Source organism: Erpetoichthys calabaricus, chromosome 12, assembly GCF_900747795.2.
Source record: "Erpetoichthys calabaricus chromosome 12, fErpCal1.3, whole genome shotgun sequence".
Taxonomy (NCBI): domain Eukaryota; kingdom Metazoa; phylum Chordata; class Cladistia; order Polypteriformes; family Polypteridae; genus Erpetoichthys; species Erpetoichthys calabaricus.
Window position 1 is genome coordinate 163,287,681 of NC_041405.2, and position 15,125 is coordinate 163,302,805.

The window sequence follows — 15,125 nt, forward strand, 5'->3', positions numbered from 1 at the left end:
GGCATTTATGTGGACCACCTACCTAAAGATTGTTGCAGACCGTGTGCACACCTTCATGCCAGGTATTCCCAGATGGCAGTGCCGCCACACACAACAAGGAGCTCCTGGCGCTGACTTGACCTCCACCTTCTCCAGGCCTGAGTCCGGTGGAGCATCAGAGGAATGAGTCCACCCATGGAGGTCCTGCCTGGCAACTTCCAGCTACCACCTTAGTGCCACAGGGCACCTCGAGGGGCTGGCGTGAGGAGGACCTGCACAATGTCAGATGTCATGGCTCACAGGTGTGTGCAGAAGTTTGAAGTCTTCTGCTGTTTGGGAGAAATCCACACTTTGGTTGTGAGTGTGTGAGTGCGAGTGTGTGTGTGTGTGTGTTTTTGAAGGTGCCATTCGGTTCATGTAAATCGACAGCCCGCCCGGACCCCCTAGTGGTCCTACGAGGAGAACACAGTTCTCTTTGCCAGTTGTCTTCTGTCTGACGTCCGTCTGTCCTTCTCTTTTCATTTGCTTGTGTCACATGTGGCCTCTTCCTTCAAGGTCTGCGTCCCTCAGTGGTCTTTTCTCCACTGCCTCCTCACATTGCTCACTCTGATGTCCTTCTCCTCCTCTTCTTCTTCTTCTTCCTTCTTCTCTTGGGACGGTGGCAGACCCCCCAACCCCCTTATCAAATCGTCCATTTCATGTCACATGGAGTCGCCTTCATCTTGGACCTCGAGACCCACGTGAAGAGAATGTCAGGTGTCAGCGGTGGTCATGCAGTGACAAAGGCTCCTCTAATAACCAATCAGATGAAGGACGAGCTCAGGGGGCTCTTCAGTGGGACCCCGCAGTGGGACCCCGCAGGAACGGCTGCACAGTCTGACACTCCGGGGACGTCTTGGCCTTGTTTACGGGTTGATGGTGAAACACAAACATTTCGGGGGGGTTCCCAACTTTGGAATGTCGCTGTAAATATTAAATATGCGCATTCACTTCATAGAAAGATTTAAGATTTTTCTCCCTCGACTTTTCCACGCAAGAAATTAGAGACGACCGCAGCCACCAGGGGAACCCTGAGCCTCCGAGTGACGTCACGGGTCGGCCGACTAATCGAGGGCGTGCCCCGGGTATGAAGGGGGAGGGGCTAGAGTCTGGGGGGCAAAAAGCTCAACATCTCACACAGCCGGACCCCAGTGGTGTGTGGTGGTCTTCAGGGAGCGGTCAGTCAGGGGGCCTGAAGTGATTTCAAAGCGTTCAGAAGTCATTCTTAGGAACGCAGTCATCATCATCATCATCATCATAATGCGGCCTTTAATTTACATCCGCTGGGGTGCCAGTGGTTAACATTGGAGTTCAAACCCTGAGGTTGAGGGTCCAAATCCCCCCACTGTCACTGTGTGACCCCACGCTGGTCACTTCGCCCGCCAGCACTCTGACAGAAATGGAGCCAATGAGAGAGCCGACGGTATCTCAATGTGTAAGTCGCTTTGGATAAAGTCATCGGCCAAATAAGTAAACGTAAGCTGTGAATGTCCCCAACACATTCGAGGGGCCGCACGTTTGTCATGTTGAGAGGGGCTGACGTGTCTCTCCTGGGGCCGAAAGCCGGGGGGGCTCAGGCAGCACTGAAGTTACGTCTGCTGTTCCTGTGAAACTGAAAATCCCACAAAGGAAAACGCACGGGCACTAACGGGCACTGATGGGCACCACAGCGCCTGTCCCTTCGTCCTTTTGACCCTCTGGTCGCCCCGCGTGACTTTAACGGCGTTCTAAACATTCATTTGCTGTCTCTTTTGTTTTTTGTTCGCTCAACTATTCGCCTCGTTTTTGTTTTCTCTCCTCGTCAACCTTTTTGGTTTTCATCCACAGCGACAGAAGGGACCCCCACGTGCCGCTGGCCTGTGACGCGCTTGGTGACGTCGTCTGATTAAAGGGCGGGACGAGCAGCCCAGGGAAGCAGGAGATGGCGCCTGTCATGTGACACGAGATACGGCCGACACGGGCCACGAACGGAGCGCCTCCCGGTACTAGCAGAGGAACTTGAATGTCTCTGTTCTGTAAGGTGTCTGTCTGTCTGTCTGTCCACATTTGTATTATATAGCGCCTTTCACATCTGTCTGTTGATCAAGTCAGGTCAGGTCAGGTTGGCATGCACTGGTACAGTGTGCTGCCACACCCACCACACAATGAAACACCTCGGGGTCCTAGTTGGCATCCCCCCCAGGCAGACCCTCTGGAAATGACCCTCTATCTGGACATAGGTGTCCCCTTGGTCTGGTCCAGCCATTCGGGTCCCCAACAATGAGGGTCCTGCGAAACAGATCACCCTCGGGGAACCTCACTGTAACTGACGCCCCCTCACCATGCTGGTCATGTGACTCATTTGGGACCCCTTGAGTAACACAAAGTCACACCGGCGGCACTCAAGGACCCTCCGAAGAGACACACATGAAGGAGTCCAGTCTTCATCTCTGCTCACTGGATGGTGTCCATGTCTCACAAATGGGGGGCACCAGGACTCTAAAGACTTGGACTTTCGTCATTTTGCAGATATCAGGAGCGCCACACACCCCTCAGTGACCTCATGACCCCATGACCCCCCCCCAATGGTCTCCCAATCCGTCTACTGACTTCATAGGAAGAGTCACCAGAGTCACATGAATGTCACCACTGAGGTCAGTAAACCTCTCGATGAGGTCGACACTCAGACAGACACATCGCTGACGGCTGTGCCCACGAGGTCATTAAAGGCCTCCATCTCCATCCAAGCCCAGACACTCAGACCCCTCACTCAGATTCTCGAGACCCCCGATCAGAGCCTCCATTGAAGATCACAGCATCGTCAGCAAAGTCAAGATTGGTGAATCTCTCTTCACCAACAGACGCCCCAAAGCTGCTGGACCCCATGACCCGGACCAACACCCAGTCCATATAAGCATTGACCAGAGTAGGAGCAGAACAGACACCTGCCGGACCCCCAGAATCAACTGGGAAAACACAGGGGGTCTGTCACCTCCACTCTGCACAGCACTCACATTACCAGTGGACAGGCCGGCCATGATATCCAGCAACCTCGAGGGGATCACGCGAACCCTCAGGACGTCCCACAGGGCAGCTCGATCAACTGAGTGTGAAAATCGACAAAGGCTGCAAAGAAACTCCATCGATATTCGGGTTTGCGCTCCATGAGAACCCTCAGTGCCAGGATGCGGTCGATGGTCGACTTCTTAGGCGTAAAACCAGACTGTTCCAGTCGCTGGTAGGTGAGCAGGTGATCACGGATCCTACTGAGGATGACTCCATCAAGGACCTCACCCGCCCCCCAGAGCAGTGCTATCCCCCTGTAGTTGATCCCCCTTCCCTTTCCAGATTGGGACCACAAGTCCCGTTTTCCAGTCAGTTGGGATGATGCCAGTCTCCCAAATGGAAGTAAAGATTGCTTGCAATGCCAGGCAGACAGCCTTACCACCAGCCTGGAGAAGTTCACCCCCCCCCCTCCCCTTCAGCTGGTTCACCACCTGTGCCATCTCAGTGAGACTGGGGGGTTCACAGCTAACTGGACGATCAGCCTCAAGGACCGAGGACCCCGAAATAGCCAGCCCAGCGGGTCAGTCACGGGGGTCGTGGCCCTCACAAGGTGTTGAGTGTCACTTCTAATGCCCCCACCCCCCAGCATTCCAGCAAGGTAAGCGACGTAGGAGTCTGCTTAATCGAGTCATATATGGCATTATATAGCGCCATTCCGTGACTTTCTTCCTTCCTCAGACGTCTTCGTCACCCCGATTTATTCCAGAACTTCCTGACCTGCCGGCCTTTTCACATTTCATTTCACTGCAGAGGTGGGTTGGCACCCTGCCCGGGATTGGTTCCTGCCTTGTACCCCGTGTTGGCTGGGATTGGCTCCAGCAGACCCCCGTGACCCTGTGTTCGGATTCAGCGGGTTGGAAAATGGATGGATGGATGGATTTCACTGCAGATGGCCGCTCAGGAGCTGCTGACCCGAACTCTCCGGTCTTTCAGCGAATCCCGAAAAAAAAACGAAGCGCAAATGAGCACAAACGACCCCGAGAGCCCACTCTCAGCGCGGACTGAGCCCTCGGCCATGCTGTGGCATGAATGCAATGCCCACACGAGCGCGGACTGAGCCCTCGGCCATGCTGTGTCTGTCTGCGGACCCCCTAGGACTTTTACGCGCGCCTCGGGAGCCCCGCCCCGCCGCCCGTCTTTGTTGTGGTCCTCCATTCCTCCTCATTTCATTCTTGTAAAGCACTAAGCCCATGAAAGGCGCTATATAGCGTGCAGACTGGCCAGCGCATTAACTCGCCATCCTTAAATCCGGGGCGTCACCGTGACCAGCAGCTTAGGGGGCTGAACCATCGCGTGAATCTGAGACCCCCCCCCCCCCCCCCCCCGCCGGGCTATCTGCGGGGCGGGGGTCTCAGGTAATAAAAAAAGAAAACGAATAAAAGCCACCAAAGTGAGCGGAGCGGCGAGCGGCCCGCGTGTGCGGCGTTTCGAAAGCAAACCGAGAGCGGTGCGGGAGGCGGTGAACACACCCCCGCCGGACCGCCCGCCCGCCCGCCCACTCGCCATCGGGCCGCACATCCTGTTGCACTCAAGGATGTCTCCTTACGTGTCGAGGAAGCAGTCGCGCTGCGCCCGCCGAGCTCGAGACACGCGTCCTCCTGTCGCTGTCGCCGCTGTCCTCGCCATGGCGCCGTCTCGGATGGCGCTGCTTCTCGTCTTCCTCGGCGTCGGATCGGCTCTCGGTTCAGGTGAGTGGGGACCGAATTCACGTGCTCCGGTTTGGGGGTGTAAAAACCACAAAAAGCCGAAGTCGCGCACCCGAGGCGCGCGCCCGCCCGCACGGACACCTGCCGCTGATCGCCTGGTGGGGGGTGCGGGGGTGGGCTCACCTGACGCCGTTTGGGAGGGCGCGCTGTTGAATTCCAAGTGGTCCCAAAACCCTCGTATTGCGCCTTGTGAGCTTTGCCCCCCAACCCCCTGGTGACCTGCCAGGCCGGGACGAACTTCGCGCGGTGCCCCCCAGACTTTTTATGTATTTGAGCGGAAGCGCAGCCCTCGTCGGAGGTGGTCGCGTGCCCGGGCTCGGCTCTGAGGTCTGCTGTGCCCAGTCCTCCCATTACGGTGCCCACAAATCAGGGTTATCAGTGCCATCTACAGCGGGCACTCCGCTCTCACTTTACAAGTCAAATCCAGGAAGAAAACACAAAGTTTGGGCGGCGGCGTCGCAGCTTCTGTCTCCCCCTAGAGGCCGCGAAGATAATAGGAGCGGGACACGGCAGGGGGTTCAAGTCAGGCGCTATATAAAACCTGGCCCCCTGTATGCTGACATGCTTGTCCACATTTGAGGGTCCCAGTTGTGTTGGGTTTCCAGTCGGACCACAGGCAGGTGAAGTGACTTCCTGGTGGGCACACAGTGGCAGCCATCCACTCTCCTGATCTGCTTCATCTTGGCAGGCTGCAGCATCGGGCATGAGGCAACACCATAGGAAGGCGCTATATAAAACCACAAGCACCTTGGAGTGGTTATATTGTAGAAGGTGAGCAGCACCCGTTCACAGGTATGCCACCTGTCACCAGACTTAGATGACCTGCTCTGCTGTGGAAGTGGCTGTGTCACATCTCTGGCCTCATTGATGTCCGTAACGTGGCTAAAGGTCTGGTCAGGTGGCACTTGTGTCCTCGTTCCTCTACTCAGAGAGCTGATGCTCCTGGAGGGGTCGTGTGAAAGGCACACTTGGCACAGGCTGCTATGCAGGACTCGGCCCCTGTGTCCTCGCCCTACTGCCCCGAGTGCTGTTCACTGTGTCCCACGCCCAGCTCTTGACATTTGGGCCCACGCCTTTTGCTGCTGGGCTCGGTTGTTCAGGTCGCCATGGGGCGAGGGCACCTCGCAGGGTCAGCGTCATGCGGTGTCTTCAGGGTGGGTCCGCTGGCCTCGGCTGCTGGCTTTCTGGTTTGTGATGCTGAGCTTATGAGGGCAGAGCGGTGGGCACAGCAGCCAGACTGACCTACTAGAGGCCACCACAACCCACCCAGCCCTAACGACTCGTTGGCATGGCCCTCCGTGGAGGGCTGCTGCCCTGTTTCCTGCCAGGACTGCCCGCAGGCCACCTAATCTCTGCTGTTGACCCAAGGCCTGTTTGCATTTCCTTAATTAGTGCAAACTGTTCAAACACAAAGCCCTCTGCAGACGTGGAGCTGAGCCGCCTGCGCTTCACCTGGGGCTGCCGGACCCCCAAGAAAGAGAAGAAGACAAGAGAAAGGACCTCTCCCCTCCCCCATAATTACATTTCAGGTCACAAGTCTGCGACCCCCTTAGCGTCACAGGACTCACACTTTCTTAGTATTTATTCTGTAAGTGCCTTGAGCATGGTAAAGGCGCTATATAAATAAAATGTATTATTATTATTATTATAATTATATTATTATTATTATTATTTATTATTAGTGGTGCCACCATCAGGGTCGGGACACCTGGGGACACCTGAGGCTCTGTCAGGAATAACGAGGGCAGGTTGTGCGCCCCCTAGTGCCCGAGGTGACTGCATGGGGGGCATTTTGTGTGCCACCAGAAATAGGTACCCGGGGGTGAAAGTCAAAGGCCGTGGGGCTTCCCCCCTGTTGCCCCTAAATGTGCCAGCGCTCATTGTGGTAAAGCAATCACACAGCCTGTGTGAACTGCCTTGGCATAGTCACTTTAATGAAAACAGGGGCTGGCAGTGTGGACCCCTAATGGCTGAACTACTGGGCTGGAAAGTGGGGGACCCTCCGAGAGTCGGGTCTCCTGTCTGTGCCCATTTTACAGTGTAAAGCGCCTTGAGGTGCTGCTCTCTAGGCAGTAAGAGATGGGCCCTTGGGTGGCACTGCGGCCTCGCAGTAAGAGGCCTGGGGTCCGCGTTCTCCGCAGGCCTTCAATCCAAAGCCATGGCAGTTAGGTAGATTGGCCCTAGCACGCGTTTGTGTGTGTTTCACCCTGGCACCCTGTCCAGCTGGTCTTCCTGCCTTGTGCTCCGTGCTTGCTGGGATAGGCTCCACACCACTGCCCCATTCAAACAGGTAAAGAACATGGACGGATGGATGTGCCCGACTGTCAGGCTCCTGTGCCATGCTCTGAGAGTCAGTCTGCCCACCTGAACCAGTACATCACCAGTACAACTGGGGTGGCAAGGCTGTGGGCATCTGCTGGCTCTACCCACCTTCAGCCTTGTGTGTGTCCTGCTGGTGTCCACTCCACTCCTTTGTGTGGCCTGCTTGGCCAGAAGACCCCTCAATGGGCCAGAAGAATGGCCATCCATCATACCCGCCTTATATAGCGCCTTTTCAAAACGAGAACACCACCATTAAAGGTCTTCATAATGGTAAACACCGGCAGGCAGTGGGGTGTAGTGGTGAAGGCCGTGGGTTCAAATCATGTGGCGGACCCCATGTGACCCTGAGCTAGTAAATAACAAACTGTGGGCCGACTGGCGAGGTCTCTTTGCCAAGGCGCTATATGCAAGTTTTTACTGTTGGAAGCCTAGGAGTGCGCCCCTCACGCCCCCAGTGCCAAGCTGCAGCAGCCCACCTTTTCAGATTTCTTTGGGCGCCTTAAAGAAGGTCCTCTGCCAGGCTCTCCGCTTTGCTGAGCTGGCTGGGCGCGGTGCCGCCCTAAATCTGCTGTTTGCCTCCGAGACTTGGCTGTGCCCATGTGAAAAATGAGGGAAGCCGGCTGCTCCCTGCTGTACTCTTGGCATCTTTGAAAAGGAGAAGAACAATTGAGGGCGTAGTTGGTGAGAAACGGGCCAAAGAGCTCTCGTTTTAGCGCCCGGGGGCACCAGCGCCATCGCCATTCCTGATGCCAGCTCGAATGTGCGCGGATGGACAGCGTGAGCCGCCGGGCGGTGGCGCTCGTCCGGCTCGGTGCTGGAGCTGAAGCCTCGCCCGTAGTGACGTCAGCCGGCCCCGCCCTTGGGGACAGGTGCGCGGAGCAGAGGGAGGAGCCGAGAGCGCGGACGGCGGCAAGTCGAAGCATCTCAAAGTAGGAGGCTCGGGAGTGCGCCCGCGTGCGCGCGCATTGCTAAATGCTGTGTTCGGCCCCCCAACACCCTCACCCCCACCGCGCATACCTGTGCCCCCCCTTGGAAAAATCGGGAACGCACGTGGTCAAAGCCGCCGGCCATCGAGACGGGCATGTGGAGCTCCGCTCAGCTCACCTGAACCTTCCAGAATTCCGACATTCCAAGCTGAAATGTGAGAGCCGCCAAATCTGAGGCTGCGATCGGCACGGGGACGCCCTGCTGTCACGTCACTTGAACCCCGTGATCTCCGCCGTGATCTCCGCCGCGCCTCGCCTTTGTGCGCCACGTACAGAAGGAGACTCGGCCGGGATGAGGTTTGATTGAGCGCATGCGCTTTACGCTCAGAGTGACGCGTCCACAGCTCCGACTGGACAGCTGAAGGACAGACACCTGCCTGAAGGTGGCCTCCATGTGACTGGGGCAGCTCCTCTAATTATTAAGGGGGTGACAGTGGATGTTAAGACAGCACTTTAGTTGAAAGGGCACCAGAATGGGCACATAGCTTACTGACTGTGTTGGCATAAAAAACTAACAAACACCTTGCTGATGGTCAGGGAGGTCACTTCTCACCTAATCCTGAATTTCCTTTATCATCCACTCACCCAAAAACCTAAAGAAATAAGGACAGTGTCCAGGATGGTGACCGGCCAGCCACTAGACCTAAACATTGAGACCCCTGGACCAGACTGAGGTCCTCCTGTGATACCAGTGGGGGTCACAATTAACTGACGGCTCATGTGTGCTTATCGTCTACAGATCTGCAAGGGACCCAGCCAGACATCTCCACCACGAGTGAGAAGAGCTCAGCCAGCAGCACCACAACCATCCTGGTGCCACCCACCAGCATGGCATCAAGTGTCACCAACAGCAGCACTCAGAGCAGCACATCAGTGGCCACCACCAGCTCTATGTCAAATGCCACCACAGTGGCTATCACCAGTTCTACACTGACTGCCAGCTCCACGCCAAATGCCACCACAGTGGTCACCACCAGCTCTACAGTGACTGCCAGCTCTACGCCAAATGCCACCACAGTGGTCACCACCAGCTCTACAGTGACTGCCAGCTCCACGCCAAATGCCACCACAGTGGTCACCACCAGCTCTACAGTGACTGCCAGCTCTATGCCAAATGTCACCACAGTGGCCACCACCAGCTCTACAGTGACTAGCACCTTGGTGGTCACAACCAACAGCACGCAGAGCAGCAGTCCAATGCCCACAAGCAGCAATGCCACCCCAACAAGCACCAAGAATGACACCACCCTGAGTGCCTCCACAGTTTCTACAAACCACAGCTCCACTGGGGGTTCGGTGCCCACCAAGCCTGAAGCAAATACCACCAGCTCAACTCAGCCCACAGCCTCAGTGCCCACGGGAGTCAACGGCACCAACACAACGAGCACAACCAGTCCTACCGGTAGGTGTTAGGAAGGTGTGCCACTCTCCTTTTCACTTCTGTGCCTTTGAAGTGCCTGCTGGCGCCATTCCAGCCATTCCAGCTGTTCACTGGCTGTGCCCAGCTGAGATTGGGTGGGGTGTCGATGTTTACTCCTTCAGGGGGGTTCAGCTGCGATTATCAAAGGAGAGGTGAGGTGAGGAGTGGGGACGTGTTGGGCACAGGGTGGCAACCTGGTATACTGAGAAGGGGATGATGTGCCAGTAAGGGAGGGCACAGCTGGGCAACTCAGCAGAGTCTTTAGGGGATACCTGCCTGTGATATGAGAGGCACAATGTAGGGAATAGAGAAGTGTGGAAGGTGCTGTGGACCAATGGGTAGGAAAGGCACTAAGTGATGGAGGAATAGATCAAAAAGGTGCTATATAATATATAGAAGTGAGAGGCGCTATATAATAGACACGCAGACAGGCCACTGCACAGACTGGTATAAGGAGCACTGCATAATGAAGAAGAGAGAAACAACTGGCACCGTTGAAAGACAGACAAGAAAGGCGCTATATAGAGAAAAATTGAGGCATATATAAATATGAAAGGCACTACACAGTCACGTGAAAAAGTTTGGGAGCCCCTCTTAATTCTTCAGATTCTTGTTTCTCATTGGCTGAACTTCCTTTTCATATCTGACATGCCTTATGGACACAGTAGGATTTCAGCAGTGACATTAAGTTTATTGGATTAACAGAAAATATGAAATAAATTGGCCCTAGTGTGTGCTTGGTGTGTGGGTGTGTTTGTGTGTGTCCTAAGGTGGGTTGGCACCCTGCCCAGGATTGGTTCCTGCCTTGTGCCCTGTGTTGGCTGGGATTGGCTCCAGCAGACCCCCGTGACCCTGTGTTCGGATTCTGCGGGTTGGAAAATGGATGGATGAATGGATGAAATATCCATCATAACAAACTTAGACCGGTGCATAAATGTGGGCCCCCCAACAGAGATGTGACATCAGTACTTAGCTGAGCCTCCTTTTGTCCTCTAGACGCTGTCCTCCTGTAGCCTCTGATGAGTGTCTGATTCTGGATGGAGGTCTTGTTCACCATTCTTCATACCAAATCTCTCCAGTTCAGTTCAATTTGATGGACAGCCTGCTTCAAATCATCCCATAGATTGTCGATGATATTCAAGTCAGGTGACTGTGACGGCCATTCCAGAACATTGGACTTCTCCTTCTGCATGAATGCCTTTGTAGATTTCCAACTGTGTTTTAGGTCATTGTCTTGTTGAAATATCCAACCCCTGCATAACTTCAACTTTGTGACTAATGCTTGAACATTATCATGAAGAACGTGTTGATATTGGGTTGAATTCATGCGACCCTCGACTTTAACAAGGGCCCCAGTCCCTGAACTGGCCACACAGCCCCACAGCATGATGGGACCTCCACCAAATGTGACAGTAGGTAGCAGGTGTTTTTCTTGGACTGCGGTGTTCTTCTTCCGCCATGCAAAGCACTTTTTGTTCTGACCAAATAACTCCATTGGTGTCTCATCAGTCCAAAGCACTTTGTCCCCAAATGAGTCTGACTTGTCTAAATGAGCATTGGCATCCAACAAGCGACTCTGTTTGTGGCTTCTGTGTCATCACCCTGCCATACAGATGTTTGAATTGTAGAGCGATGTCCAGATACACCATCTGCAGCCAGATGTTCTTGCAGGTCTTTGGAGATGATCCATGGGTTGTCTGTCACCATTCTCACAATCCTGTATTTTTCTTGGCCTGCCAGACCTGCTGGTTTAACATCAACTGTGCCTGTGACCTTCCATCTCCTGATTCCATTCCTTCCAGTTGAAGGACAGTTTAAACCTCTGAGATGGCTTTTTTGTAGCCTTCTCCTAAACCAGGAGACTCAACCATCTTTGTTTTCAGATCTTTGGAGAGTTGCTTTTTCAGGACCCCATGCTGTCTGTCACTCTTCAGAGGAGAGTCAAAGGGTAGGAAGCCCACCTTGTGATTGACCACCTGAAATCCCTTTATGTCTCCTGATTGGACACACCTGTCTGTGAAGCTCAAGGTGTAACGAGCTCATCAACCAATCAGCATTGAGCAGTGACAGGCATTCAAATGAGCACAATGACAAGGGGACCCCCATTTGTGCAGCGCCAGTTTGTCACATTTGATTTCATTGTCCAGATAACAGCGCAGGACCCCCAGGTAATGACAGACATGCCGCTCTTCTCTTTGGTGTTGAAGGTCAATTGTTATTCCGAGTTCCCAGACGTTTTCACTGACTGTGTAATTCATATATGCGAGTATGAAAGGCACTGTACAGTAGAATTCATAGATGGCTGTGACAGCAGTCGATGGCAGATAGATGAGAATGCGCTAATAGAGAGACAGAGGGACTTGAAAGGCGCCATATAATAGATGATCAGGTGTGAAAGGCGCCATATCTTTATTAGACAGACAGACAGGTACGAGACGTGGATTTGCAGCTTCTAAGAGTCACTATGGAGGTGGGTGTCAAAGGCACTATATAATAACTCTAATAGAGTGCCCTTCTCAAGGGCCTGGCACCCACAAAGTTCCACTAATCAGACCTGTGCCCGTGTAAGGCGCTATATAACACGACCAAAGCCACACTGCCTCACTCTGCTTTGTCCTTTTGCTTTTCAGCTGCGGGGATGTCAATAAGCGACGTGACGAAGAACCCGGGCCTGGTGGCCGTGCTGTGTATCTTTGCCATTGTGGTGGTCCTCGTTCTGGTGGTGGTCATCGCCAAGGCATGTAAACCCCACAAGCCGCAGTTTGAGCGCCTGGAGGACATGCAGATGGTGGGTACCGAAGGCTCTCGCTGCTGTTTGTGGTCATTTGGACTTCAGGGGTCTCAGTGCTCCTAATCCTCTGGCTGGACCAGTTGGCACAAGTGGGTCAGGACTGTGGGATACCGTCCATCACTTCTTTCCTTTGGCCCCTGTTGGCACTTTCTGGGCCAGTTTCTCGCCCTGCCTGCCCTGTGGCCTTGATGTCACATGACCTTACCAGGCCCACCCCTCATGACGGGATGTCATGATTGGCTCAGTACGTGGCAGGGTGACCCAGCGGCTGAGGTCCTGCACCGCCCTCCCGTACAGCTGGTAGTCAAATACCAGGCACTTTAACGATTGCGCAGAGTGCCCCCTGCAGGTGGGCTGCTCATAAAATCGGTGGCCCTTGTAACGCTTGTGTTTTCTCTTCATTTTCAGAACAACGTCAACGAGGAGTCGCCCTTTGCACACTACACCCCTAAGTGACCTCTGACCCCGGTGGGCACCCATGACCAGCGCCTCTTCACTGCCAAAGCAGGCTCCTGTGGCAAGTGGACATTTGGACATTTGGTGTGTCTACTTGCACCTTTCAGTAGGGCCCATTATTACCGAGCAAATCACGAGACATGGCTAACAAATAAAAGAGTGCCCAAGAGCTGAGGTGCCCAGTCTTTCTCCAAGACTCCCAGACAGCAGGTGACGGTCACGGGCACTGTGGGCAAGGGGTGGGTGGCTGAACACAGCATGGTGGATGGCATGAGTCTCAGATTTCTAGTCCCTTGAACTGCCTTTTAAGTGTGCTAAATAGCCTCCTGTTGGTGTCACTTCCTGATGTGCCCACCAGTGGGCACCTTCAGCACTGAAGCCAAACATGCCCATCTCAACAGGACATTTCTGAGCAGCTGGTTTTTGTAGTGGAGCGAGAGGCTGAGCCACCCAGCTGACCATCACCACTGAGTTCTCACTGTGCGGCAGCAGATCAGGAATCCCAGACACTCCATTTATATAGCGCCTTTCACAACAACAAGCTTCATGCCAAGGAGTGTTCTGAAGAATGTAATACAGGTGTGGGCATGCTGGCCAATATAGCTGGTGAAGCAAAAAGGTCATTGAGTGGTGCCACCTTGGCAGTGGGGTGACCACGTCAGTGCCTTGAGTGCCCATGTTATCTGGCAGGGGAATAGAATGAGCTGACCTGGCCTCTGGTGCCAATGCTGATCCTCACGCTGTGACAACTTTGTGAGCCTAGGGTAGCATGTCACATCCAGCACGTAGTGTGTGGTCCCCTGGGCCTTGTGGACCCCCTAGGCATGTCCTAATGAACTCCTTTGAACACTGGCACTATATATCAACTTGCCTGAACCCAAAAAGTGCCACCAGGTGGTGCTTATTATAGAAAGGCACTATATAAAGCAACAATAATCATTCCTTAAGAGTCTCGACTCCCTAACTGCATGTCTCTGTGTGACCCTCACTGAAGCTGCTTAGCCTCATATGGGGTGGGGGCACATGCCCGTCCATCCATGCCCATGTCCTCACAGCGACGCCAATTCGAGTGAAGTGTGAGGGGACCACAGCTTTTCACCACTCTGCTCAAGGCGCTATATCCTAGTGTGGCCCATGGGACCTTTGCAGGCTGAGGATGAGATGATGGCCATGCTGCTCACACTGACGGTGCCAGGCCTCCTGGTCAAAGCCCCTGGCCACCTGTCTACACCGAAGAGGATGGGCATGAAAGGCACTATATAACCCACTGTGGAATCCATCCATCCTGACATCGGCTGTTCATCAGTCTGACCACTCAGTTGTGGTCGGTGTGTATGGTGGGCACTCCTCAGCTCCCCCAACCACTGCATAGATGTTTGGAACCCAAGTCTGTGCATGTCAATGTTTCTGTGTCCTTGTCCCTTTGTCCCCTGCTGTGTAGATCCCAGCTGATTTTAGAAGAGCCACTGGTCAGTGTGCCAGGCCATGCTGGACTCATCAGGACCCTCCTGGTGTGACCCACATGGCCTTATGTCACCTCAGTGGTCCCAATGGCGTTTGGCAGAGGAGCCAAGTGAGGTGACACTTGATGGTGGTCAAGCTGGACAGACGTTGGCGTGATTCTCACCTCAGGCAGCTCAGTTCAATGCCATATGGGGCAGAAATGGGAGGAACACGACAACGACAGGTGAATCTGATGACGTTGGCACCAGTGTTGGGTATAAATGTGGTGAGGCCAATCAGGGAGCCTAAACAGGCTTATAAAATGAGTGGCATGGTGGCACAGTGGCTGGCATGGTCACCTCCAGGCTCTTGTTTTCAATCCCAATTACACAAAAGGTGACTCTAAATTGGTAAATGTAGATGTGTGCCCTACAAGTGCCCTGCTGTCTGATGCCCAGGGATAGGATCTGCTGCCCCTCACAATGGGTAAGAAGGGCTGGCAACGGGCTAGCGCCCCCATGAGGCTGAGACGCTCTGCTTCACTGGGCAGACTGACAATGGAGGGCATAGCAGCGGTGATTGGGGGGCAGCTGATACCAGGCTTTGCTCCTTCGCTCACTTTCCCTAAAAGACCGAAATCTCAAAAGTCACCAAAAGGCTCGAGTGAGGGCACAATCAAGGGAACATGCGGGCACAGCTGCCAATGCACCTGAGCACCTCAATTCTTCATTCTTTAATCAAGTTGCCGCCCCCTTTAAATGCGTATTTTGATGCCTGGTTCCCCCGATGATCCAAATTCTCAGACCAGGCCTGGTTCCAGGGGTCATTCAGCTTGGCAAAGCCCCCGCAGATATTGTGGTGAGCCCCCCAGATGGTATCCACTGCACTGCTGTGTTTTGGATTTCTTAGCTTTATGACACCACACCCTGTAGATGCCC

At 54.1% G+C, this 15,125-nt stretch overlaps 1 protein-coding gene across 1 annotated transcript; it reads left to right on the plus strand.

Moving 5' to 3' along the window:
* The first annotated feature begins 4,426 nt into the window (after positions 1-4,426).
* LOC114662935 (uncharacterized) lies at positions 4,427-12,913 on the plus strand. Its single transcript, XM_028816681.2, has 4 exons — positions 4,427-4,751; positions 8,817-9,479; positions 12,128-12,285; positions 12,697-12,913. The coding sequence occupies exons 1-4, from the start codon at positions 4,598-4,600 to the stop codon at positions 12,742-12,744; spliced, it is 1,023 nt and encodes a 340-aa protein (XP_028672514.1). The 5' UTR covers positions 4,427-4,597; the 3' UTR covers positions 12,745-12,913.
* The last annotated feature ends 2,212 nt before the right edge of the window (positions 12,914-15,125 follow it).

Excerpts from the sequence above, each read along its gene's own strand:
- LOC114662935 (XM_028816681.2), top strand. The coding sequence starts at position 4,598 with ATGTCTCCTTACGTGTCGAGGAAGCAGTCGCGCTGCGCCCGCCGAGCT. Across the intron at positions 4,752-8,816 it reads CGGATCGGCTCTCGGTTCAG|ATCTGCAAGGGACCCAGCCA; the intron begins GTGAGTGGGGAC and ends TATCGTCTACAG. Across the intron at positions 9,480-12,127 it reads GAGCACAACCAGTCCTACCG|CTGCGGGGATGTCAATAAGC; the intron begins GTAGGTGTTAGG and ends TTTGCTTTTCAG.